Raw genomic sequence first — 23,948 nt, 5'->3', positions numbered from 1 at the left:
GTGTGAAAGCATTTGCAGTAGCGTGAGAGAACACGTGTATCAGAGTGTGTGAAAGACTCGGTGCGTGAAAGTGTGAGTTCTTGTGGAAATATGTGCGCACCAGCGTGTGCAGGGCGCAGAAGGCGGGAGAGACCGCGTGGACACGTCTGGGTGAAAGCTTGACGCCTCAGGGTGGGAGCCCCCGCGTGTGAGTGCACGGGGGCGCGCGCCCGGGCCAGCACGTGTGCGTGAGTGCGCGCGCCGCGCCCCCCGCCGGGGTCTAAGCCAGTTGCCATGGGAACGCGCCGCGGCCCGAGCTAATCATTTCCTGTGGAAAGTGTGCGGGAGGGGCGGGAGCGGGGCGGAGCAGGGCGGGCCGAGGAGGAGGTGGCGGCGGCGTGGAGCTGCCTCCAGCCGGCTGGCCGGGCCGGGCCGAGCCCCCGGCGCTGCGGCGACCCCGGGATCGTGCCTCCGTGAGGCGGGTAAGTCGGAGGCCCCGGCGGGCTGCGGGCGGGCTGGGCGCTTGGGCTCCACCCGGCCCGCCGTACGGGGCGCCGTGTCCGAGCCCTTCCTCACCGCCGGACCCCTGTGTCCGGGCCCGCTGGGGCGCGGGGGAAGGCCCGGCCCCGGCTTCGGCCCCGGAGACCCAGCCCTGTGCGGTCCGTTGGCACTGTCCAACCTGGGCCGAAGACCGTGCCCCGAGCTGGGCACGGGAGCGGCACGTCTTCTGGGATCAGAGCAGCTTCGGGACCCCCGTTCCGTTTCCATCGGCCTGGGAGAGCGCGGACCCTACCCCAGAAAGGCAGATGTTAATCAGCGCTGCTTCCTTCCTTTGAAGGCTGCAGTTTTGGGGCCTCCCACCACGTACCCTGAGCAATTCGCTTTCCAGCTGGCAGGGCCGGGGTGGGGTGGGCCAGCCCCCAGTTCAGGAAAGAGGACCTTGGCAGGTGCCCTGTTGGGCAGTGGGGAATCGGGCCGTTGCCAGCGGTAGGCTGGAGGTCCCAGCAGCCACCCCCTTAAGCCCCTCATAGCGAGTTAGAGCCGAACTTAGGCCTGGTCCTGGGAGATTGTAAAGAGGAAGCTGTATTTAATTTCTCAAGTGCCCTTTGCCATCACCATGAGCACATCTGTCTCAAGGTTGAGGGTTGTGACCACCTCTGGCCCTTCCGGGTCCCTGGCTTTCCCTCTCCCTGAGGCTGGGGGAGCACCCATTCTTGCCCAGACTATGCCCCATGCCCTTGATAAAGTAGCTGTCTCCTTGGCCAGCAGAGTCATTTGCCAGGAATGCAGCCTCAGAATGGGGCCCTGTATTTGCAGTGATTGGACCTTAGGATGCAGGGTCATGAATTCCACTGTCCTTAAGGGCACAAGAGAGCAGAGAATTTTAAAATCTGGATTGTTGTGAAAAACGCAGATGTGTGGCTCTGTGCAGGGAAGATCCCAGCCCCTGTGCAGTCTCCCTGACCTTCTGCTTGTACTCCCAGGGGGACTGAGCCCTCCCCAGCAGCAGTCCCTGGGCAGTTGCAAAATCTGTCCTTTAATCATTGAAATGCCCCAGGTCTGGGAGAAGGAGGAAACCCTTGACCCTGCAGTTCTGCCACCTGGCCTAAACCCGGGAAGGTAGGTGTCCCCCTCCTCCAGCTGTCCCCTCTGCATTCATCCACCACAAGTGGGAGGTCACTGAAAAATAAAAATTTTAACTCTTTGTATACCGCCAGGCGCTCTTTGGAAACTCTTTGGGGCAGTTCTACTCAGTCCTGTAGGGTTACTATGAGCCGGAATCAACTCGACGGCACTGGGTTTTTTTTGCCAGTATTGCTCTGAACACTTTATATGTGTGTTGCCTAATCTTTACACCAACTGTAGAAGGTAGAGTTCTTCCCATTTTACAGATGGGGATAATGAGGCACAGAGAGGCAAAGTGGCTCTCCCAAGGTCACACATCTAGTAAGTGGCAGAGCCAGATTCTGAACCAGCTTTTGGTTATAACCACTCTTCCATGTAATCCCCCTCCCCATCCTGGGATGGCAGAGGCCCCAGATGCCAGGTGGGTTATGGAAGGCCCATGCAAGTAAGGGGAGAGGGTGCGTCTTTCTGGGCCCAGAACTGTGGCCTTATTTGAGATTCCTTATTACTCTTGACTCCCCACCCTCCTCCAGCTGCTAAATTCAGCTGCTTTTTCCTCTTTGAGATCTTGTACACACCCTCTCTCTTCCTGACATCTTCCTGGCTACCTCCCTGACTTCCCTTCCTGAAAGCCACAGAAATAATGTCTTCTGCCCCTGCCCCTTAGATCTAGCTGATTTCCTTATATGTCTTCTCCTTCTACCATGCAGTTGACCAGCAGTGCCCTGTACCGCCTCACCTTGTAGTGGCTTGGCTCACAGGTAGAGCCAGCCTCTCTCCCTCCTTGCTCGTTGGGCAGCTCGTCCGCAGGGTTGGTTGTTTGCCTGTGCCAAGCAGCCTGGAGAAGAGGACATTTGACTGCTCCCCTTGGTTTCTTTCCTTCCTAGGGGTAGATTATCTGATAGGCAAGGTAAGCATGGCGCTTGCCTTGCTTACCAGACCATCTATGGTAAACAATTTCACATTTTTTCACCACATTAAAGTTTCTTCTTCTAGATATGGCTGGCACCTGTCCCTCTCCCAGCCCCACACCACCTTCCTATAGAGTCAAAGCCTTTTTTCCAATTTATAATTCCTAATAGGGGCGGATGACCCAGTAAGCAAGGTAAGCACAAGCTTACTTGTGCTTACTAACCTGTAGTGAACAATTTCACATGGGTTTCAGCACATCTCAGCAACACTGGTCCATCTCGATTTCCTCAGTGGAGCCAGCCCACATATTTGGATTTGCCTCCACCCGTCCTGTGGCCCACATTCCTGCCCCATTGTGGTGACGCTGCACCCAGGAGCCTCCTCCTCCAAGTTTTTGTCCCCTCACCAGGAGACTGGCCTTCTAGGGCTCAACTACGCAAACATCAGACACTACGTCTTCGTGCCTCCCACCCTGCCTCTTACTGTCTTCCCCTCTCTGTGCTTCCATCATTCTTGTCCCTCTGTCTACCCAACATGCTCATATCTCTCCTGTTCCAAAAACCAAGTCCTCTCGATTCATCCTGTCCTTCCCCTGCTAGCCAGACCTCCCAAGAGGGGCAGGTAGCCACTTCCTCTAGCTCCCACCCCACTCCTGAGCCTTCCCAAGTCTGCCCCCTGCCCTGCTCCATCAACAAGCTCTCTTAAAGAGCACCCAGGGGCTCCCTGCCCGTCTCAGTTTCCTTCCAGTCTGGTTCACTGGGAACTGGCATCCTTTCCTTCCCATTCTCTCTCTGGTCAAGTCTGAGGACTCTACACCTGCCCACCTTCAGCCACCTCTGCAACCAGCCTTCTCTGGCTTTCATGCCCTTCCTACCCTGTGAGTGAGCACTGCCCTCTCCTGGTTGCCTCTCCCCTGGAACACCTTTTGCATGCGCTGGTGGTTTTGGGGACCCTCATTAGCTTCCTAGCTCTAAGTCTCAATCTCTAGCCCTGATCTCTGCCGAGGCTTTGTATCAGTTTGTGTCAGGGGATTCACCCGTAAAGCCCGCAAAGAGTGCTTGGCATGGATGCAACTCCAGGGTGGGGACTGTGGGGGCCGCAAAGATGAATGGCCTGTGGTCCCACCCTCGGGGAGTCCTAGTCTCTCAGAGAAGGTGGACACCATTCAAATAGATGTCTTTACTGCTTGGTAGAAGGCAGTGGTGGCTTAGTGGTAGAATTCTTGCCTTCCATATTGTATTGGAGACCCGAGTTTGATTCCCGGCCAGTGCATCTCAAGCACAGCCGCCACCCATCTGTCGTGGAAGCTTGCATGTTGCTATGATACAGAACAGGTTTCAGTGGCGCTTCTAGACTAGGACAGACTAGGAAGAAAGGCTGGTGATCTACTTCTGAAAGTCAGCCAGTGAAAATCCCGTGGATCACAACAGTCCCATCCACAGTCGATCATGGGGATGGTGTAGGATTGGGCAGCATTTCGGTCTGCTGTGCATGGAGCCTCCATAAGTCTGGGGACGTGACTTGATGGCAGCTAAAAGCAACAACACTGCTTGGTAGAGGGTGGTCAGTGCGGTGAGGGGTGGGGAAAGTGGTCTACAGCCCAGGTAGCTTCACTAGGAAGTCCCTCGGGTGCCTCAGACTCAAGTTTAAAACCGAAAGCAAACTCCACATTGCCACCACTGGGCTGACTTCCCTTGTGTAAATGGTATCTCTGGTAGATGGGAGGGCGGGACTGTAGCTTGGTTGCCTTAAATAGCCTCAAGACTGCTTTGTACACAGTAGGTGCACAATAAAGATTTGTGCAGTGAATGCTTGAACTCTGTTCTGTTCTTTCGCTCAGTTCATAAGGGACCTATGGGCTTTCCTTCCCCAAACAATGCTCCCCACCCGCGCCCCATTTTCCTCCAACACCAGGTGGGTACCTCCAGCCTCACCTGTATCCTGTTTGGATTGTGAAGGTTTGTTGAAGCGTTTATCTCCCATCTGACCGGGAGCTTTGAGGCCATGTCTCCCCGGATCAAAAAGGACTTCTGGCCCATGGTAGGCACTTGACAAATAATTATTAAATGAAGAACGAATGAATCTTCGCATCCCAACACCTAGCACAGTGCCTGCCACGTTGTGAACACAGTGAAGCCTAGTTGAATACATTAACGAGCCGACTTTAAGAGCATTTGATATATATAGACCTAAACTAGTAATTGAACAGCTGGAACTGTCACTGACCCCTCTCTGAGCCCCTGCTCAGCTGGTTGGAAGACAGAGGAGCTTGAAGCTTAGGGGCTACTGAGTCCTGTTAAATGCAGTCAGAAAATGAGATTGTTTTGGGGGGAAAAGAATTAAATTTCTGAAGATTCTGTTGACTTGTGGTTCTTTCACCTGGGGCTGAGCTGGCATGAACCGTGCCAGGCTCAGGGTGGCAGGGCTGAGATGGGGAGTCTCCATTGTGGGCTGCAGATGCACATGATGGGCTGCGTGCCGCTTCTGTGCCTCCCTACTCAGTAACAAAACAACACACACACAAAAAAGAACAAACCATGGCAGTCGATGCTGACTCGTGGCGACCCCATGTGTGTCAGAGTAGAACTGTGCTCCAGAGGGTTTTCAGTGGCTGATTTTTCAGAAGTAGATCACCAGCCCTTTCTTCTGAGGTGCCTCTGGGTGGACTCCAGTTGCCAACCTTTCAGTTAGTAGCCAAGCACTTAGCCATTTGCACCACTCACGGACTCCTACTCAGTAACAAAACACCCCTGAAATGGTGACAGGCCCATTTCGTCTCTCGAGCCAGGGGTCCTCGGGGGATATTGGTGTTTTGGGTGCCACTCTGGGTAACAGGTGACCCTTCCAGGTGGCCTGCCTCCACCCCAGGGTGCCGGCTGGTGGTCAACAAACACCCTCATCTTCCCTGTTCTCTCTGCAGGCCACCCGGTGCCCAGAGGAGGCTGCTGAGCCTCAGGCCATGGTCCCATCTCACAGGACGTGGAACCTGGGAGCCACTCCCTCGCTGCGGGGCCTGTGGAGAGTGGGCCGGGCCCGGGAGCCGGAGCCAGGGATGGCTCGCCCCGCCCCAGCCAGCCCAGCCACCCGCCCTTTCCCACACACCGGCCTGGGGAGGTTGAGAACTGGTGAGTCCGCATTTTTAAAATGCTTCTTTATTTCCCTTCCTTCCTCCAGATACCAGAGATGAGACTGAGGTTTCTCACCAGTTCCTAAACTCAGAGCTGTCAGGTAATTACAGGGTAACAGGCAGGCCAAGCCGCCGGGTGCGGAGCAGATCTCTGGGTGCTCCTTGGGGCCGGTGCCCCTGTCTGTAAGGAAAAGCCTCGGAAGCCGAGTTAAACTTTAACACAGTCTGTAGAGCAGGGGAAAACACCCCCAACTGCCACGCTATCTCTGACTGAGCCAGGCTGGTGGAGACTGTTCCCCATCGCTCTTGGCCAGAGAGCTGGAGAGCTCGTGGTCTGGCTCAGGCTTCTGCGTGCCTTGTAAACAAGGTAGGTGAAGTGGCCGCCGCAGCGCCCTGCTTGGCGCTGACACTTGATCCCGCTTGGGCTCGCCTGGTGGATGGCGCGAGGAATAGACTGAGGCCGCTCGGGAGCATGGCTTGGCGGGGCCAGGGTGCCACGCGCTCGGGCTTGGGAGCCAGCCAGGGTGGCTTCTGCGGAAACCCTGGCAACAGGTGGGCAGTGAGGGGGTCCTGGAGCCTGGGCTCTGGCCGTCTCCCTGGGGCAATTGACCTGCCAGCTTGGTCTTTCTGGGTGGTGTCACCCGGTGCTGGTGCGGTGAATGTCAAAGTGTGAGCGGCTCCTCTGATTCCAGGTGGGGGCAGGATTGCAGGGCTGGGAAGCTGCCTAGGACCCTTCTCTTGAGCTGGCTTGGACTTGTGGGAGGAGAACGGGGTATCTCGGCAAGGTCCTTCAGGTGTTTTCCGTCTGTCACCCCTAACCTACTAGGTAGACTGCCAGCCTGTCTAAGCTGGCAGAGTCCCCCCAGGCCATCAGGTCCAAACCTCTTGATTTACAGAAGGGGAAGCTTCTTTTCAGTTCTCGCTCTCCCACCACACTGGAGCTGTCGGTGACACCTGAGTGGGGTGTCTTCCTGCTCTCTCTGCAGAGGGCTGCTTCTCTGGTTCCCTGGGGCTGACCATTCCAGGACAACATGGCTGGGGATGACCCCCGGGGCCTCGAGGGTGGGGAAACTTGGGCTTTGGGTCAGGTAGCCTCAGTTGTCTGGAAGGGGCTGAAGATGGTCCCCACCCCGAAGGTCCTAAGGATTATGTATGTAATACGGGTGAGTTTTTCTTTTCTGGTAAAAAATGAAACAAATCAAACTCCCAAAACTAAAACCATGTTCCCCTGAAAAATTTAAAATCCACAGAAAAGTATAAAGAAGAAAATAAAAATCCCCTAAAAACCTGTCACTTTTTTATATATTTCCTTCCAGTCTTCTGTATGTATTCATTTAGCTCTATTAAACGAGTATTATGAGAATCATATGACTTTTATCCATTTAAAAAGTTTTATCCATTTATCCATTAAAAAATTTAAGACAAGGGTCTAATGAGATCCTGTGTGTGAAACGCCAAGTCTAGTGCCTGCCACTGGGGAGGGGCTCAGCCTTTCTTGCCCCTCCATGACTTTTGACCCAGCACTCCTCTGGTCAGCCCGAGGGTCCCTTTGCAAGTAGGATTTGAATACTGGCTCTGTGTGACCCAGGGCACATTATTAACCCTTCTGGTTCCCGGTTCTTGGCTTGTCAAACAGGGAGAATGTTCCCCATTCCTGGGGGTGGTTGTGAGGAGATGATGGCAATCAGCCTGTCTTTGTGGGCACTTTCTGTGCCTGGCCCTGTGTGAACACTTCCTGTGTCTCATCCGTTTAATCTTTACCTCAGGACTGTGAGGTAGGTTGTTATCTCCATTTTACTGACAAGGAAACTCAGGGTCCAGGAGGGTAAAAAGGACTGGAAAGCACTTGGCCCAGGGGCTTATGTCCCAGGGTGGTGGCTTTGAAGCTTGTGAGAGGCGAGCCCCCTCCCCAGCCCCACCCAGCTCCACAGGTGGGCAGGGTTGGGGGCACTGATGCCAGTTAGCACCCACCCCACCCCCTATGGGATGAGGAAGGCAATGTGTCAGAGGCATCTGGGAATGCGCTTCAGCTGGTTCTGAATATGCTTTTGGTGACAGCAGGGACCAGGCCACCCACCCAGTGTGGCCTGAATGAAGGCAGAGGAGAATTGCCACCTAGAGGCGGCCTGGAAAATAAAGCAGAGGCAGCCCGCCACCTCGAAGCTTTGCTCAGGCAGGTTGGCATCGGCTCCCTCTGCTACTCTCTCTGTTGGTGTTGTTAGATGCTGTTGAGTCAATGTCAACTCGTAGCGACCTCATGTGACAGAGCAGAACTGCCTCATAGGGTTTTCTAGGCTGTAATCTTTACGGAAGCAGATTGCTAGGTCTTTCTCTCGCAGAGCCGCTGGGTGAGTTCAAACCACCAACCTTTTGGTTAGCAGCCAGGTGTTTAACCGTTGTGCCTCTGGAGGGTGCTAGTGAGTAGGTGCCAGCCGCTAAGCTGCTGTGGGGGTGAGGGGAGCCCTCCTGCAGGGAATCTTTAGGTAAGAAGGGAGCCAAGCCCCTGCAGGAGCCAACCCTTCCCTCTGCACAAGGTGAGCAGGCCTGCGAGAGGGTGTGTGTCCCACCTGGCTACACCTGGGCCACTCTGTGGGGAAGGGGGAGGGTGAAAGCTGAGCCCCGCCATGGCCCTGGCCAGTGGTCCACACCAGCAGTTCTCGTGTCTCACCTTACTCTCTGTCCTGGGACAGGGCGTGGAAAAGACACCCCAACCGGCAGTGACGAGGACTCCAGTGCCCGAAGTGCGGCTCACCCTGCCCTAGCTCAGTGCCGAGCCCTCAGCGTGGACTGGGCTGGCCCTGGGAGCCCCCGCAGGCTCTACCTGGCCGTGCAGGTAAGCCCTGGGGCCATGTGAAATGCACAGGGGTGGAGCTGAATGGGCCTTGGCCGTTTGAGCTCCAGTGGCTGGGTCCCTGACAGAATCTATGGGGAAGGTGCATGGAGGGAGAGCATGGACCTGCCTCTACCTCTTTCCCAAGCTCCACCAGGGTGCCTGCACGGATGGAGCAGTTTGCTTTATTAAGTTATCTCAGGGAAACTCTCACGGGAGATGATAAGCTTTTTAGCCACGCCCTGGCTGAGGTGTGACAGGGGGAAGTGTGGAAGCTTCTCTGAGAAGGTGTTGGGGAAACAGGCTGGGTTTGGAGTCTCTGTTCATTCCCACTCGGGCACATGGTCCTGAGTCTGTGAGGAAGTCACTTGTATTCCCTCGTTTTAAGTGAGAATCCAAAGCTAGATGAGGGGCTTCACCAAAACGTTGGGGTTTTTCCCTTGCAGTTATCACCAAGTGACTTTAAAAAGACTAACTTTACATATGTATGTATCTATATGCAAATATATATGTATTTTTGTAGGAAATATATATAGAATATTGTTTGTAGAAATTGTACATGATGATGACAGAAATAATAATAGTTACTGTTTATTGAATAGAAACCCTGGTAGCGTAGTGGTTAAGTGCTACGGCTGCTAACCAAAAAAGGTCAGCAGTTTGAATTCGCCAGCCGCTCCTTGGAAACTCTACAGGGCAGTTCTACTCTGTCCTATAGGGTCGCTATGAGTCGGAATCGACTCGACAGCAGTGGGTTTGGTTTTTCTGTTTATTTATTGAATGCTTACTGGGCCTGTGGCCCTTCATGCAGGATCTATCTTCATTCCAGTCTCAAGACAGTTACTACTGTTATCCGAGAGTTATATATGAGGCCATGGAGGCTCAGAGAGGTTAGGTAACTTGCTGCTGGTCACACAGCAAGTTGGAATGTGAACCACTAAACGTGACTAGCTTTATAACGTTTGGTGTAAAGAATTCACACAGGCAGAGATGTGAAACCTAGAAACAGAATGCTTCCTGTAGTAGAATCTCTGAAACTTCTACTCTTAAGAGTTTGGTTTTTTTCTTTTCAGACCTTTTTCGTTCCTATAGAACCACCTAATTATATTTATTGGTACAACTTTTATGATTTATTTTTATGTACTATTTTGTGACTACCTCTTTGCCTCGGCAGTAAATCTTAGTGATCTTTTAATGCATGTAAATATATAGAGACCTGAGTCTTTTTAAATAGTTATGTAATATGGGTTTACCATAAGCGATCTAACTGATTCTCTGTTTGTATTGTTTCGGATTGCAATGAATCTCCTTAAATATCTGTGAGCTCATGCAGCCGCAGCTTTGAGTATTTGCAGGGCGTTATATTCTACAAGGAGAATCACTGGGTCAGAGGTTCTGCACGTTTTCAATTAATTCATGCAACAGATATTTATGAAGTGCCTGCTCCGTGCCAAGTGCTGTGCTAGGTCCCTGGTACAGTGAAGAACAGAAATAGACCTTGCAGTCTATAGGAGGAGCCAGAGAGTAATCAGATAATCTTGAATGTATAAATGCAAACTGTGACAGGGCCATAGATGCTGTGACAGAGGGAGAGGTACCAGAGTTATCGGGGGGTGTTGCCAAGTGCCCCCCGTCCAGGAAGGTTGGGCACAAGAGGGAGGACCCAGTGTTCTCTCACACTCTTATGATGTCCATGTAAACAGACCCTGCCCTTTCTGGAAGCCACACTTGCACAGAGCATTGAAGGGACACGTGCAGATGGCAGGCAGGGACAGAGCATTGGGAGCATGGATATCCTTTGAGGAAGTCCTCCCTGGTGCAGCAAAAGCCCGGGGCCTGGGTCACAGTGTGTGACCCCAGTGCCTGCCCTGACGTGGCCCGGAAGTTGATGTTGCTTCAGGGCTAGTCTCGTGCTTCGAGGTGCTTCTCTACCCTTCTTGTGTGATTTACCTGAAAACCAAACCAAACAGTTCTTTTTTTTATCTGTAAGGTCAGTGAGAAAAGCAGGTCCGGCGAGAGAACAGTTAAAGAAACTAGAGAACCTATTGCTCGTTTTTTCTCTGACTGGAGCCAGTGGTAGTTAAATCGGGAGGAGGAGGTCAGGAACTTGCAGCCTTGAGTTGGGTGGTGTCTCTGTTCTTGAGTTTTGATTATGGGGTGTTTGGTTGTGGCTGCAGCTGAGCTCTGGGGTCAGCAGATCTACAGAGGATCTCTGAGGAGCTCCTGCCACCTCCCAGTCTCCACATGCCTGTCCTTCTTGACCTCGCCCAGCAAAGCGAGATTATGTTTACAGTGGTTCAGGAGCATGGCTATGGGGCCAAATTAGGGTTGTCAACATTGTTCCCCAGCACAGTCAGGAGACCTGTTAGGTATGGTGACCCCCAGCCTCTTGTCAAGCAGTTAAAATCTGAGAGGCTCCCTACAGAGGCCCTGCAGAAATTCCTAGCCTCCTGGGAGCCTGTCTGCCCTTCCTGTGTGGCTTGGCCAGCAGGCCAGAAATAGTGTAACCTTTGCTCTGGTCGGCAAATGGAAACTTCCAGCTGCTGCCGTTGCCTGCACCGCTGACAAGGCCGGCTCATGGATGGTGTAGCAGTTGGTTGAAGGGTAGGGACAAAATAAAGTCGGTGGGAATTTTCCTAGAAATGAGAGATGTCCTTACCACCCTCTCTCCCTGAGTAGAACAGGAGGTTGAGAAAGGGAAGGAGTGGGCTGTGAGCTAACTGGCCACTTATCTGTGCTGCTTTGCTCTTCTTTTCAATTCTCTTTATTGTCTTTTCTCGTTATAAAAGTAAAAAATTTGAAGGTTATAGAAATAATATGATGTTGCTCTTGTTAGATGCCATCAAGTCAATTTCAAGTCATAGTGACCCCATGTGACAGAGTAGAACTGCCCCAGAGCGTTTTCTTGACGTAATCTTTACAGGAGCAGATTGCCAGGTCTTTCTTCAGCAGAACCACTAGGTTGGGTTCAAACCACCAACTTTTTTTTTAAATACTATTTTATTATGTTTTTGTTGAAGATTTGCATAGCAGTTTAGGTTCCCATTCAACAATTTCTACACAAATTGTTCAGTGACATTCGTTAATTCTTCATACTGTGTGAGCATTCTCATTATTTCTGTTCTGGTTCTTCTGTTTCCCTGATCCCTTACATTCTCATCTTTGTTTTTTATTTTTTTATTGTGCTTTAGGTGAAAGTTTTCAGGGTCAATTAGTTTCTCATTAAACAATTAATGCACAAATCGTTTTGTGATATTGGTTGCGCACCCATGATGTGCAAACTGCCAACCTTTTGATTAGCAGCAAGTGACTAACAGTTATGCCACCATGGCTCCTTACTATAGTGATACGGCTGCCTTATATCCTTATATCGAGTTCATACCATGTGTTCAGGAGCCCTGGTAGCACTTGACAGCTAACTGAAAGGTCAGCAGTTTAAACCTACCCAGCAGCGCCAAGAGAGAAAAGACCTGGTGATCTGCTCCTGTAAAAATTACAGTCTAGTATGTTGGCATCTCCTGCCTGGAGGGGAGATGAGAGGGTAACAGGGGTTAGAAGCTGGCAAAATGGACATGAAAAGAGAGAGTAGAGGGAGGGAGCGGGCTGTCTCGTTAGGGGGAGAGCAATTGGGAGTATGTAGCAAGGTGTTTTTCACTTTTTAGCAAGGTGTATATGAGTTTTTGTGTGAGAGACTGACTTGATTTGTAAACTTTCACTTAAAACACCATAAAAATTAAAAAAAAAAAAAAAAGATTACAGTCTAGGAAACCCTATGGGGCAGTTCTGCTCTGTCCTATAGGGTCGCTATGCGTCTATATTAAGAACGAAGAGAGTGAAGCTTCCAGGAAGGTAGTAACTTGCCCACAGTCACAGCTTCCACGAGGCAGAGCCCAACTTCACCTCCCGGCCTTCTCTACTCTAGACTACTGAGCATTTTTTAAACATACCATTTGCCTTTTTGTTTTGAATATATAAGACACAAAGACACACAAAAACCTGTGTGCTGTCACTTTTCTCAGATAACCTCCGTTGACATTAAAAAAGAAAAAAAAAACTGTAGATTTTTATAAGGTTAAAAAGTTCAAACTCCCAAAAAATTCAAATGTAATGTCAAATGAAATGTCAACGCCTCTTTTCCCTTCTTCCCATGTTCTCTCGGTTGTTACTACCCAAAAAGCCTGTATGGTAGCTGTTTCTACTCTAAGCCACCACACCATCGTCCTGACCTTCCAGAGAGAGCCACTGTCTCTATAGGGTCTCCAAATTTCTTTCTATGCCTATTTTATTTTTATCATCCTCAAACGGGATCACACTTTTCATGCAATTCCGCTCCTTGCTTTGGACGTCTTTCTGTGTGAGCTGCAGGCGGTTTTCCCTGGAGGAAACACCTCGTTCTAGCCCCCTCCCTACACCCTCTGCCTGTCAACTGCCTGCTCTGCTTGCCTTCCTTTGCCTCTGCCCCTCCCCTTCCAAGAGAGGGGAGTCCCGTGACCCCACCCCCCCAACCCTAACTCTAACCCTTCTCGGGCTTGGATGGACTTGGGCCGCATCCTTCTCGGTAGTTCTTGCTGTCTGGAAGTGGGGACAGGCCTGGGTGGTGGCAGCTGACATCATGGGGGAAGCTGCCCTGAGGTTGATGTGTGTGTGGTGGGGCTGGACAGCTGCCCGTAATAATGCGGCTGTGGGCCTGAAGCGGAGTAGCCGCTGCTGTGGTGACTCACACCCCACAGAGCCAGCAGGAACGGCCAAGTGAGCGTCACCTGAGGATTTCTAAGTGCCCAAGAACCATCTTTGCTGGTGCAGAGGGCCGGCCACCGAGGACCACCAGGAACACGCACTGCCACTGATTTGCTGAGGATCTGGGCACATTTTCTTCCGGACTCTGGGCCTCAGGGTCCCCATCCATACAGTGAAGGACACGGGCTCCCCGTGGATCCTCGCCAGCTCCAGAGCACACCCTCTTCAGGCCTGAAGGGTCCCCTTCCCACTACACATCCCTTCACGTGAGGATTCTGGTTGTGTCTTGGCAGCAGGGCCTGCAGGACAAGGGGTGCCAGAGCAAGAGTCAGGGGACCAAAGAAGAGAAGCTCCTGAAGAGGCAGGCGCCAGCCCCCAGGCGGGACCGGGAGGCCCCGGAAGCTGGTGGCACCATGAATGTAGAGAAAACAGGTAAAGGAGGTCTGCCTGCCAACCCAGAACTACCCTGGCTCAGCTAGCACAGGAGGGAGGCATGTTTGGAGTCTGAGCTGTCCCCACACACAGTCCTCCTCACCTTCCCACAGCCGGGCCACGAGCAGGCCTGGCCAGGCCATACTGGCTGCCTAGAGACAGAGCCTCAGAGACCCCAGCCTGCCTGCCCCTCATTCCAGGGATGATGATGTGTAACCCTCTCTACCCTTGCCACCTCCTCCCGAGGCCACCAGGGGCCTTACCCAGTGATAGAGGCTTTGGCCAGTGTGGGCTGGGATTGGGTTTCCCGGCTTTTTGTCTTTTCCCCAGTGCCTGTCAAAAGCAGAGTGAGGGTGGCAGCCTCAAAGACGCCAGCACCCGCAGAGAGAGGCCCCACTCCCTCTCCCTTGTATTCTTTGGGCCCTTGGGGCCTAGAGGGCTCCTAGGACAGCTTTTGCTCTACTGCCTCGAGGCTGAGAAAAAGGAGTTGTTGACTCCCTCTTCTCGGGCAAGGCCCCATGGCATGTGTCCAGAGGCTGACTGGCCATGGAGGGTTGAGCACAGGCCCCCCACTCTCCCAGTCAGTGCTGGGTTCCCCAGGGGGAGGCCTGATTCCAGTCATAACTGGAGAGAACATTGTCAAAGAGCCTGAGGGGAATGCCGTGAGTGTGTGGAGAAAACAAACACCTGTCGATAAAGGTTAATTGTGTGTCTGAACTTGCTCACATGGTGGAAGGAGTCATTCCCTTCTCTGAGGTGGTACTAGAGCCCTGGCCACCTGCCTGGGCTTGGGAGCTGGGGTCTGGTCGAGGTGTGGGCAGACTTTTGGAGGGAAGTCATCCTCTGACCAGTGAGATGGCTCTCCTGATTTGTCAGCAGAAGGGAAAGGCCAATTCCAACTAAGGGCTGAGGCTGACTTTCAGTGGGGCCAGGGCTAGGCCTGTATCTCTCTAAGCCCCAAGGCCCCATGAGGGTGCACTGCTCCAGGGAGGGGTCTCTGGGCAGACTTTCTTCTGAAAACTTGCACAGAAAACTGACCTACCAAGAGGCCCTGTCAACCAAGGGCCCTGTTCAGTCCCTCACCCCAAGTGCCCTTTTGACCCCACCTCCCTCCTCTGACCTCACTTTACTTCAAGATGGCTCCTCCCCCAACAAGCACCATCCAGGCCCCCTTTCCACTACCCTCCCAGCGCACACCTGGAACACCAGTGGTGCAGAGTTGGAACGAACCCCGCTGGGAGTGAGGTCTGGGTGTTTCAGAGCCTGAGGTCTGAGCAGTGGGCCAGAGGAGAAGGGTGATTCCATGTCTCCTTTGAGCCCCCAACCTGTTTGTGGCTGTCACTCACACCTGAGCATTGCTTTGGGCTCCTGGCGCCTTCCCCAAGGCCACTCCTTTGGGAAGGACTCCTGCCTCCATTTTACAAAGGAAGACCCTATGCCTACTCCCTGCCCCAACTCTCTCAAGCGGCAGTGCTGGCTCTTGGGACCTGGCTGGGTGTTCCCTACCACACCCGGCAGTTTCTAAAGGGCTGAGGGCCAAGCGGGTCACATGCAGGTCACATGCTGCTCACGGCAGCCCTGTGTGCCTGCCTGGAAGCTCCCTTCTGCCCTCATTGTCCCTAGAGCACAGAGCAGAAGCCCAGGCCACTGTGAGTGTGAGGGAGCATGTGCTGTGTCATGTGCAGGCCACACAGCCAGGGCCACTTGTTAAATCATGGCGCTGTCTAGTGACTGCCCTGCTCCAGCTCTCTGGACGTCTCACTTCAAGCTGCCTGGCACATGGGTTTGGAAGGAGGGGAAGAGCCCCCACGTATGTCATCTGCCCTGCTTTCTTTAGATGGTGGGGGAGTGCTTCTCACCATCTGTACCTCCTTGGGCAGTGCCGCACTCTCACCCAGCCTGGAAGCTGCCAGCAAGTGTGAGACTTCAGGGGCAGGTGGCTTCGTTCACAGTGTCTGGGAGCTTCCTTGTCCAGCCTGCACAGGGCTCTGAGCCCTGGGGACCCAGTGTGGGGAAGCTCAGAAGCCCTGGTGCAGCTCTGAGGTAGAGTGGGAGGGCCTGTGGAGTCCCAAGATGCTGCTTATCCACACTTCCTCCTGCCTTTCCTGCTCTAGCCAGGACCCCCTCCTTGGGCAGTGCCGCACTCTCACCCAGCCTGGAAGCTGCCAGCAAGTGTGAGACTTCAGGGGCAGGTGGCTTCGTTCACAGTGTCTGGGAGCTTCCTTGTCCAGCCTGCACAGGGCTCTGAGCCCTGGGGACCCAGTGTGGGGAAGCTCAGAAGCCCTGGTGCAGCTCTGAGGTAGAGTGGGAGGGACTGTGGAGTCCCAAGATGCTGCTTATCCACACTTCCTCCTGCCTTTCCTGCTCTAGCCAGGACCCGTGTGGGCTGCCTGAGGGCAGGAGACAAAATCTCCACAGCTCTTCCTCCCACTGCTTTGCCCTGTTCTCTTCCTCCCCAAAACCTTGCTAGCGCCCTCCTGCAGGGACTGTGGTCTTCTTGGTCCCCTTGAAGTAAGCGTCCCTGGCCCCATCAGGCAGCCATAGGCCTCAATTCTGTGTCTCTGTCCTTTCATCCGTCTGTCTCTCTCTTTGCTCCTGGTGACAGGACCGTGGAAGGCCGAGAAGCAGGATGCCTTAGGCTGAGGCCCCGCTCAGCTTGGTATTTACAACTCTTTCCTGCCCTTGTGGTCCCTGTGCACTGTCCCCACTGACCCCAGTGTTGGGCTCAGAGCTGCCCGTGTCCTGCACCTTGTGCTGTGTCTGTGTGTCTGTCCCTGGCACAGGCACACACTCCCCTTGTTCCCTCTTGGTGTTTAGATGACCACTCCTGGCAGGGGCCGGCTGGGGCAGCCCTCTTCTCTCCTCTGTACTCTGGAGAGGGATTGAGGGTTACAGAAATCATGCTGCCCCAAGAATAATGTTTTTGGGGTGAGACCCCTTAGACTTCTCCTCGGGTAGCATCGTGAAGGCATGTCTTTCTCAGCCACGATTCCTCAGACCTAGAAACACATACTCTCAGAGGAATATTCTCTTGAAAGTTGCTCTCCTAAGTCCTGATCCAGACAAAGCTGTGCAGAAGCTGCCTGCTGAAGAGGCTTCTTCCAAGGCGGGCCTGGAGGCTGCACTACCTGATGCTGCTGCTGCCCGGCCCTCCAGCGCCTCTGGCCTCCTGCTTCTTTTCCCTCCCTATCCTGCCATGATGAGCCCCTCCTGCACGAGGTGGGACCTCTGCTGACCGACCACTACTTTGCTCGTAGGTGGGCGGCTCTTTGGCAGCGGGAGGTGCTCAAGTCTGTCAGGGCCGCCAAGCACAGCCCCCATGGTGCATAGAATGGTGGAGGCCATGTCACAGCTGCAGGAAGAGAAAACCCAGCTACAGGAGGAGCTGGTGGCCCTACGGGAGAGGCTGACCCTCCGCGACAGTGACCAGCAAACCACGGCCACTCAGCTGCAGAACCAGGTACCTGGGGAGGCTGGGATGGGCAGAGGCCACTGCCCACCGTGGAGCAGGTCAGAGGACATCGCTTGGGGCAGCTGGAACCCACCAGGCCACTGGTGTAATAGACAGATGGGGTCTTCTCTCCTGGCCTTGGGAATGCTCTGGAGAGTGAGGTGGCAAGAATGCAACACCAGGTCTCCTCGTCCTGGCCATCCTCTGCCCCATCTCTTGTTACCGGGGGCCAGGCTCTCCTTCTCCAGGAAGAGATGTGGCTGCACCTGGAGATGTGAGTGGGGCAGGAAGGGGCAGGTGCTTCCCATCCTGAGGCCCACACTGAGCCCACCCCATCTTCTGCAGTGCACTGGACTGGGCAGCCTGAGTGGACAGAACTCACTGCATACGGTCACCCCACAGGAAACTGGCAAGAAGCGAGAACGTGACTTCTCGTTCAAGGTGGAGGAGTCAGGAGAGGCTGGTGTGTGTGTATGTGGGGTTGGGGTCTCAAACATCTGAAAGCCAGGGAGGCTGGTGGTCCATGCTGGTGTGCGTCGTCCCCTTCATTAGCTGGCCAGGAGGACAGTCAGGGTCCCTTGGCCCATCCACACACCCCGTGGGGCCCCATTGGCCTCCACTTCTGTGTGGCCACTTCACTGTTTTTCCCCTCCCCATCTTCATGCAGGCGCTTTCCAGGGGCTCAGCTCCTCACACCCATTGTCAGTGACTACCTGTTAGGGCTGTGTCTGAGCCTCCACCATTTCCCCAGGGTCCCAGTCCCTGTAGCATTATCCCCACGTTGGGTTCAGTGCTCTGGCCCCACTGTGGCCCCTGAGCTCTGGCCCAGGGCTCTCTTTTGAAAGCTTTGCCTATCAGAGGGGCACCTTCTTTCTCCATCCCAAGGAAAGAGATTCCCCGGACATATGGGCCTTCTGCTTGATGAAACATCACTGAGGTCTGGAACTTGCTCTCAGCTCAAGGGAGCAGCAGAGTGTGTTTGTACACTTCTCTAACGCAGCAGATTGTCCAGCTACAGCTCTATCCTCTCCTCTGAGAATTACCCGAGCACCCACCCCTGGCCTAGTGGGCTGAGTCTCCCTTAGTGCATCCGTACTCATCTCCTTCTTTCTACACTTATCACGTCGCTTTACTGTCTCCGGGCCTGTCGTCCCACTAACCGGGGGCTCCTCAAGGCAGGGTGGGTCACAACCATCTTTGTACCCCTGTTGCCTGCCTTTGTGTCTGCCTGCCTTCTGGATACTTGTGTGACTTGCACGTGCCAGGCACCGAACCCAGGGGAACAGATATGTTGCTGTCCTTGTGGCGGTTCTAGTCTGGGGGAGGGGCACTGGTTCCATGTAACCATGCAAAGCTGGAGGAGTAACAGGGCTCTGACGGAGGGACAGACAGGGCTATGAGGGCTTGTCTGAGGGGGCTTTGAGTCTGTCAGGGAAGTCAGGGATGGCCTCCCTGAGAAAGTGACTCTGAAGCTGAGATCTGCCCCAGACCAGAGGAAAGTGTGCTCTGAGCTGAAGGAACAGCAAGTACAAAGGGGCCGGGGCAGGAGGAGCAGGATGTGTACCCAAATCCAAACCAAACCAGTTGCCATTGAGTTGATTCCAACTCGTAGTGACCCTATAAGACAAAATAGAACTGCCTCATAGGGTTTCCAAGGCTGTAAATCTTTATGGAAATAGACTGCCACATCTTTCTCTCACGGAGCGGCTGGTAGGTTCAAACTGCCCACCTTTCAGTTAGCAGCTGAGCGCTTAACCACTGCACCACCAGGGCTCCTCAAGATGAGTACAGGGTAGGACAGGCCTGTGTGACTGGAGTGTGGCGTGAGGGGAGGAGCGGGGAGGTGAGTCTGGAGGGACCAGCAGGGCCAGACTGAGCAGGGCCCGGTGGGTGGAGGCATGGCCCGGCTGGGACACTGGCCAGTTGAACTCAGGTGGAGGTGGGGCAGGTGGAGGGCAAGTTGGGAAGTGGGAGATGGGCCTTGGAGAGCTGTCACCAGTCACCATAGCCTGTCAGTGTGGCTTGCTTCCTCCGTGGACTCTTTCAAGTCGAAGACTTAGCTTAAACAGTGTTAGAAAAGCTTCGAGTTAGAGAAAATGCTGTGCCTCCCAGTGGTACTTAGGCTCGTAGGCCCTGTGGGGGGATGTTGACTGCACCTAGTGAACAGTGGGAAGCTGATGAAAGAATTGGGGTGGAGGGCAACGTGACTAGAGTTGCCTTTTGAGAAAGATGCTGTGGTTGTAAGAGGGGAGGGGAGGCATTGGAGCCAATGGGGGCAGCTGTGCCAGATGTGGGGGCCACACCAGCTCTTGGGGGTTGCAGGGTTGGCCAGGGTCCACCCTGCAGGACACACGTCTGGCCTGTGCGAGAGCTCCCAGCAGCTGTTCCTTCCCTATCCTTCCCAGCTTAGGCTGTCTGAGCACTTTCAGCACTTCACTTTTCAAACAATTTTTTTTTTTTTTTTTTAAATAACCACTTCATTGAGAGATTCACATACCATAAAAATTCACCCCCTTACAACTCGACGGCACTGGGTTTTTTGGGTTACGGGCATACAGTTCAATGGTTTTTAATGTATTCAGAGTTGTACAACCTATCACCACTAATGATAGAACATTTCATCACCCCAAAGAAAACCCTAGACCTGTTAGCAGTCCTTTTCCTGGTCTTCCCCTACCCCCACAGAACCACTAATCTATTTTCTGTTTCTGTGGCTTTGCCTATTCTAGATACTTGATATAAATGGGATCATACAATAAGTGGCCTTTTGTGACTTAAAACAAGTGTTTAAAAACTATCCCCACCTTTAATTAGCAAAATCTATTTAAGAAGGGAAGTTGAAGGTGAGATACCTTGGTCTCTGTGGGATCTCTGAGCATCAGCCTTGCAGCCTCATTTGGGAGAACCACTTTCCCTTCCGCAGCTCCCCGCTGGGCAACTTGGGAAATTCGGAAACCCCTGGGCCTTTGCTTGCATTTTGTCCCTGCGCTTTCTGACTGCTAGCTGTCTTCTAAAGCCCCTCAGGGGATGCTCCCGAAGCTCCAGGTCTCTGAGCTGCTCTCTGGAGGGTCCCACCCTATGGAGTCCTGGCCAACCACGTGAGCTTTGGAGCCACGGTGTGGGTTCAGATCCCAGCTATGGCTCTATCCTGTCCTTAAGCTGGTTAATTACCACTCTGCACCTCAGTTTCCTCATCTGTGAAGTGGACATAACAGCAGTACCTGAGGAGATGATCCAGGGAGTTCATTAGGAAGGGTTTTGGATTTGGAATCCCATGGGCAGGATTCAAGTCATGGCTGCGCAGTTGTAGGAGCCACTTCCTCTCTGAGCATTCATTTCCCGGTATCTGTTTAGGGGCTAATACTTGTTGCCTCCTGGTTACTGGACAGTAGAACAGGCGGTAGACTACAGCACTGTGCTGCGTGAGCCGTCACTCCTGCGTGCCCTGGGCCCCTGTCAGCCTCCTGTGGTTTTACACAGAGTGACTTTCCAGGTCTTCTCAATGTTGCTTCTCTAAGAAGAGTCCACCCTGGGGTGCCTTGTTTCCAGCCCTCTCCAGACCTGCCTTCTGACTGTGCCTGCTTCCCTGGTTGAGTTTCTTGAAAGGCAATGTAGCCTACTAGTTAAGAGTGAGGGTTCTGCGGAGGTCACCTGGGCATTCAAATCCTAGGGCCACCAGTTAGTAGTCAGGTGGCCTTCAGCAGGTTTCTTAATCAAGGCTCAATAACCCCTTGGAACCTCGAATTTTCCTCTGGTAAAATGGAGATAATAATAGTACCTACCTCAGAGGATTATGGAATTGAATGTGATGATCATATGAAGCCCCCCACCCTGCCACACTGGCAGACAAAGGGCTTAGTAAATGGGGCTGCTATTATCACGGTGAACTCGGTTTTGTGGGGGCTGTGGCAGTGTTTGTAGGCCTCCCCATTGGTGAGTGTCAGCAGGAGGGATTTGTATTTACTAGTAGCCCACTCTGCTTCTAATGGGGAGCACTTGGCCCAAAGTCATGCTGTCCTTGGGCACCAGGCTGACCAAGGCACAGAAACTGCTGGTCTTAGTCTGGTGGCAAGGGAGCCTGTGGCTGGTCCAATGACCCGCCCCTACGTTGGCAACAGCAGCCTGGACTGCGTTCCTGTGGCCTGGGGCTCTCTGCTCCTCTCTCAGTGTTCCTAGAGCCATGGTCTCAGTGTCCCCAAGTGCCCCCAGTGTTACACACTGCCCAGACTGCTCCACCCTCACTGCCTCCCCGCCCCGCCCTGCCCCGCACCTCAAGACAGAAGCTTAAACATAACTTTTCCTCAGAGGTTGCAGACTGGTGGAATGTCTCTTGCTCCAAATGTGTCTTGTTAAATGGCCTGCACTGTGGGCTGTTTAATGATCAAATTAGTTGACAACATTTAAATATTAGTAAAGTTACCATGAGAATCTGGACTTTTGATCATAAGATTGGAACATGGGGCACGTCTGGGCTGACATACCACATGATACCCACTGCCTGGAGCCAAGTGACCGCTCCTGCCTCTGGAAGAGGTGGGGTCTGTCACCATCCCCTGGCCTCTACCTCCTGCCAGCCTCACCCAGAGACCCTGCTCTGCCTGGCCCCTCATACATCCAACATCCTTTCTGCTGGTATTTACTGGGTGACAACTGTGTGCCAGGTACTGTTCTCAGCCTTGGGAGGTATAACGCTGAACACAACAGACAAAAATTCCTGCCTTCACAGAACTTTCATCCTAGTGATAGAATTTATTATGTGCTGGGTCCTGTTCTAAGCACTTGACAAATATCATCTCATTTAATGTCACCCAACCCTCAAGACAACCAATGAGGTAGCCTTTTTGTACAGATGAGGAAACAGAGGTACAGAGAGATTAAGAGACTTGCCCAGGGTTCTTGGCGAGCAAGGTGTTGTCTGGATTAGAACTCAGGCAGCCTGGCATGAGAACCCATGCTCTCCACAGCTCTTGCTGCCCCTCTGTGGCAGAAGGACTTGAATGTGAAGACTTGGCAGTAGGGGTAGAGTGGGTTAGGCAGGGGGCAGACAGGCCTGCCCAGCAGGTATGGAGTCAGGAGCCAGGCTTAGGAGGGAGAGGGCACTGGGGGCAAGGTGTGGGGGGTGGTTGCAAAGGGGGTGTTCTCTGGAGTCAGCCCTTTGGTGTCTGGGATGCTTTCTTGAGGCTCTGGATCCCAGGCCCTCTCAACCTTACCAGCTCAGCAAGGGTTTGGCCATGCCTCTGGGAGAGCCCGCTTTTCCTCAGAAGATCCCGTCGGCCAGGCCAGGCTTGGCAGGTGGGAGGGCAGTAATCATCAGGTTGTCTGCGTTGATAAAGAGGGCACCAGCCCCACCTGGGGAGCAGACAGCTGAGAAAACACATACCTGAGCAGGGCAGCCCCACCTTCTGCTGAGCCTGCTTCTACCCAAGAATGGAAACGTGGGCTTGTGTCTGGCCAAGAGACAGGCCCTGGATCCTTCTCCCCTCAGCAGAGCAGGGCTGAGGCCCCCTGCACCAGGCCCAGGCTCAGTTTCTCTGTGTTGTGAAACCCTGGTTGGCCCATCCCAGTGGCCTGCTCAGGCTTTCTCCTTTGTCCTGGCTCTTGGCACTCAAGAACGTGCACATTGTCCCTCTGCCGTTATTCAAATATTTGAGGGTCTGCTGTGTGCTGGTCACAAGCAAAATGGACCTGGTCCCTCCCCTAGTGGGCTGACTCAGCCATGGTAAGCCTGTGAAAGAGATGCCTCCAGGGACCACAGCTAGGGTCTCCCAAGCGAGTCTCCTGTAGCTGGTTTCCCCTGTCAGGTCAGGTTCATGCTCAGGCCCGGCTTACTCCTCTCATTTCTCTGGCCCCAGTGGTCTTTCCTGCGCCTTCACTCCCTAACTCTGAGCTACCTGCCTCCTCTCCCTGCAAGCTCAGGAGAAAACTGGCACCTTTCCCCAAGGCTGTTCCGAAGCAGACCCCTCAGGGTGCAGTCCCACTCCTGGGAAGCCCACTTTCATATTTCCCAGTCCCAAATGGAGCTGGCCCACTGTGTGGTTTATGCGCCACCAGGCTGTCTGGTGCCTTGGCGACCCCTTCCTCAAGCCACCCCCGCCATACCTGCTGTCCCAGCCTGCCACTCTGCTGCCATTTCCTTCTGGGGCATTCTTGGAGATTCCAGAGCCCAGGAGCACCCAAGTTCTGATTGTGATGCAAGAAGAGAGCAAGAGTCTGGGCTGCAGGCTGGTGGGGGCGGGGGAAACCTCACTTTCACTGCACTGAGCCCGTAGGTGGCAGTCCTGGTGCTCAGTGAGGTCAGTGTACCTCAGCTGGAAGTCAAGGAGGCAGGCTTTTTGGGATACCGGTGCAGTCCAAGTGGACCTTCTAGGGATTTCTGAGGGAGGGAAGTGGTGGTGGAGAACCCCAGCCTTTTCAGAAGGAGGTAGATCCACTTATTTCAGGGTAAGGGGATTACAAGAGGAATACATAGCCTTTGTGAACACTTAAAAATTACTGAAAGGCATAAAGAATTTGTCAACTATAATTCTACAGCCCAGAGACCTCCACTTTTCTGTATCGTGTACACATTTGTTTTCTGCATTTTTTTTTTTTTACTTAACGCATTGATGAGCCTTTCCCCATACCATTTAAAACTCCTGAAAAAGGTAAATATAATTTGAGTGGCTACACGATAGTTAACGAGTATATAATAATTTACTCAACCATTCCCCTAATGTTAAATATTTGGGTTATTCTCAGTTTTGTGACTAAGGAGTGAAAGGCTGGCCTGTACACACCCTCCCTAACTCCCCACTAGGGCTGAAGAAATTGAGCTTTCTTAACACCAGGCATTTAACACAGAGAAAGGGGTATTG

At 53.3% G+C, this 23,948-nt stretch overlaps 1 protein-coding gene across 8 annotated transcripts in view; it reads left to right on the top strand.

Annotated features, from left to right (window-relative positions):
* The first annotated feature begins 354 nt into the window (after window positions 1-354).
* The window catches only part of KIFC3 (kinesin family member C3), a 36,611-nt gene continuing 13,017 nt past the window's right edge, over window positions 355-23,948 (top strand). Inside the window, exons 1-7 of one of the 8 annotated variants that reach the window (XM_049864459.1) lie at window positions 412-461; window positions 1,538-1,599; window positions 5,438-5,642; window positions 8,335-8,477; window positions 13,505-13,643; window positions 16,901-17,103; window positions 17,440-17,535. In XM_049864459.1, the coding sequence (XP_049720416.1) occupies window positions 5,477-5,642; window positions 8,335-8,477; window positions 13,505-13,643; window positions 16,901-17,103; window positions 17,440-17,535 (747 nt within the window). In that variant the 5' untranslated portion in view covers window positions 412-461; window positions 1,538-1,599; window positions 5,438-5,476. The other 7 variants (XM_049864464.1, XM_049864462.1, XM_049864463.1 and 4 more) reach the window with 7 other exon arrangements.

The sequence above is a fragment of the Elephas maximus genome, chromosome 21 (genome assembly GCF_024166365.1).
Source record: "Elephas maximus indicus isolate mEleMax1 chromosome 21, mEleMax1 primary haplotype, whole genome shotgun sequence".
Lineage (NCBI taxonomy): Eukaryota > Metazoa > Chordata > Mammalia > Proboscidea > Elephantidae > Elephas > Elephas maximus.
This window is presented reverse-complemented; position numbering and strand designations above follow the sequence as displayed.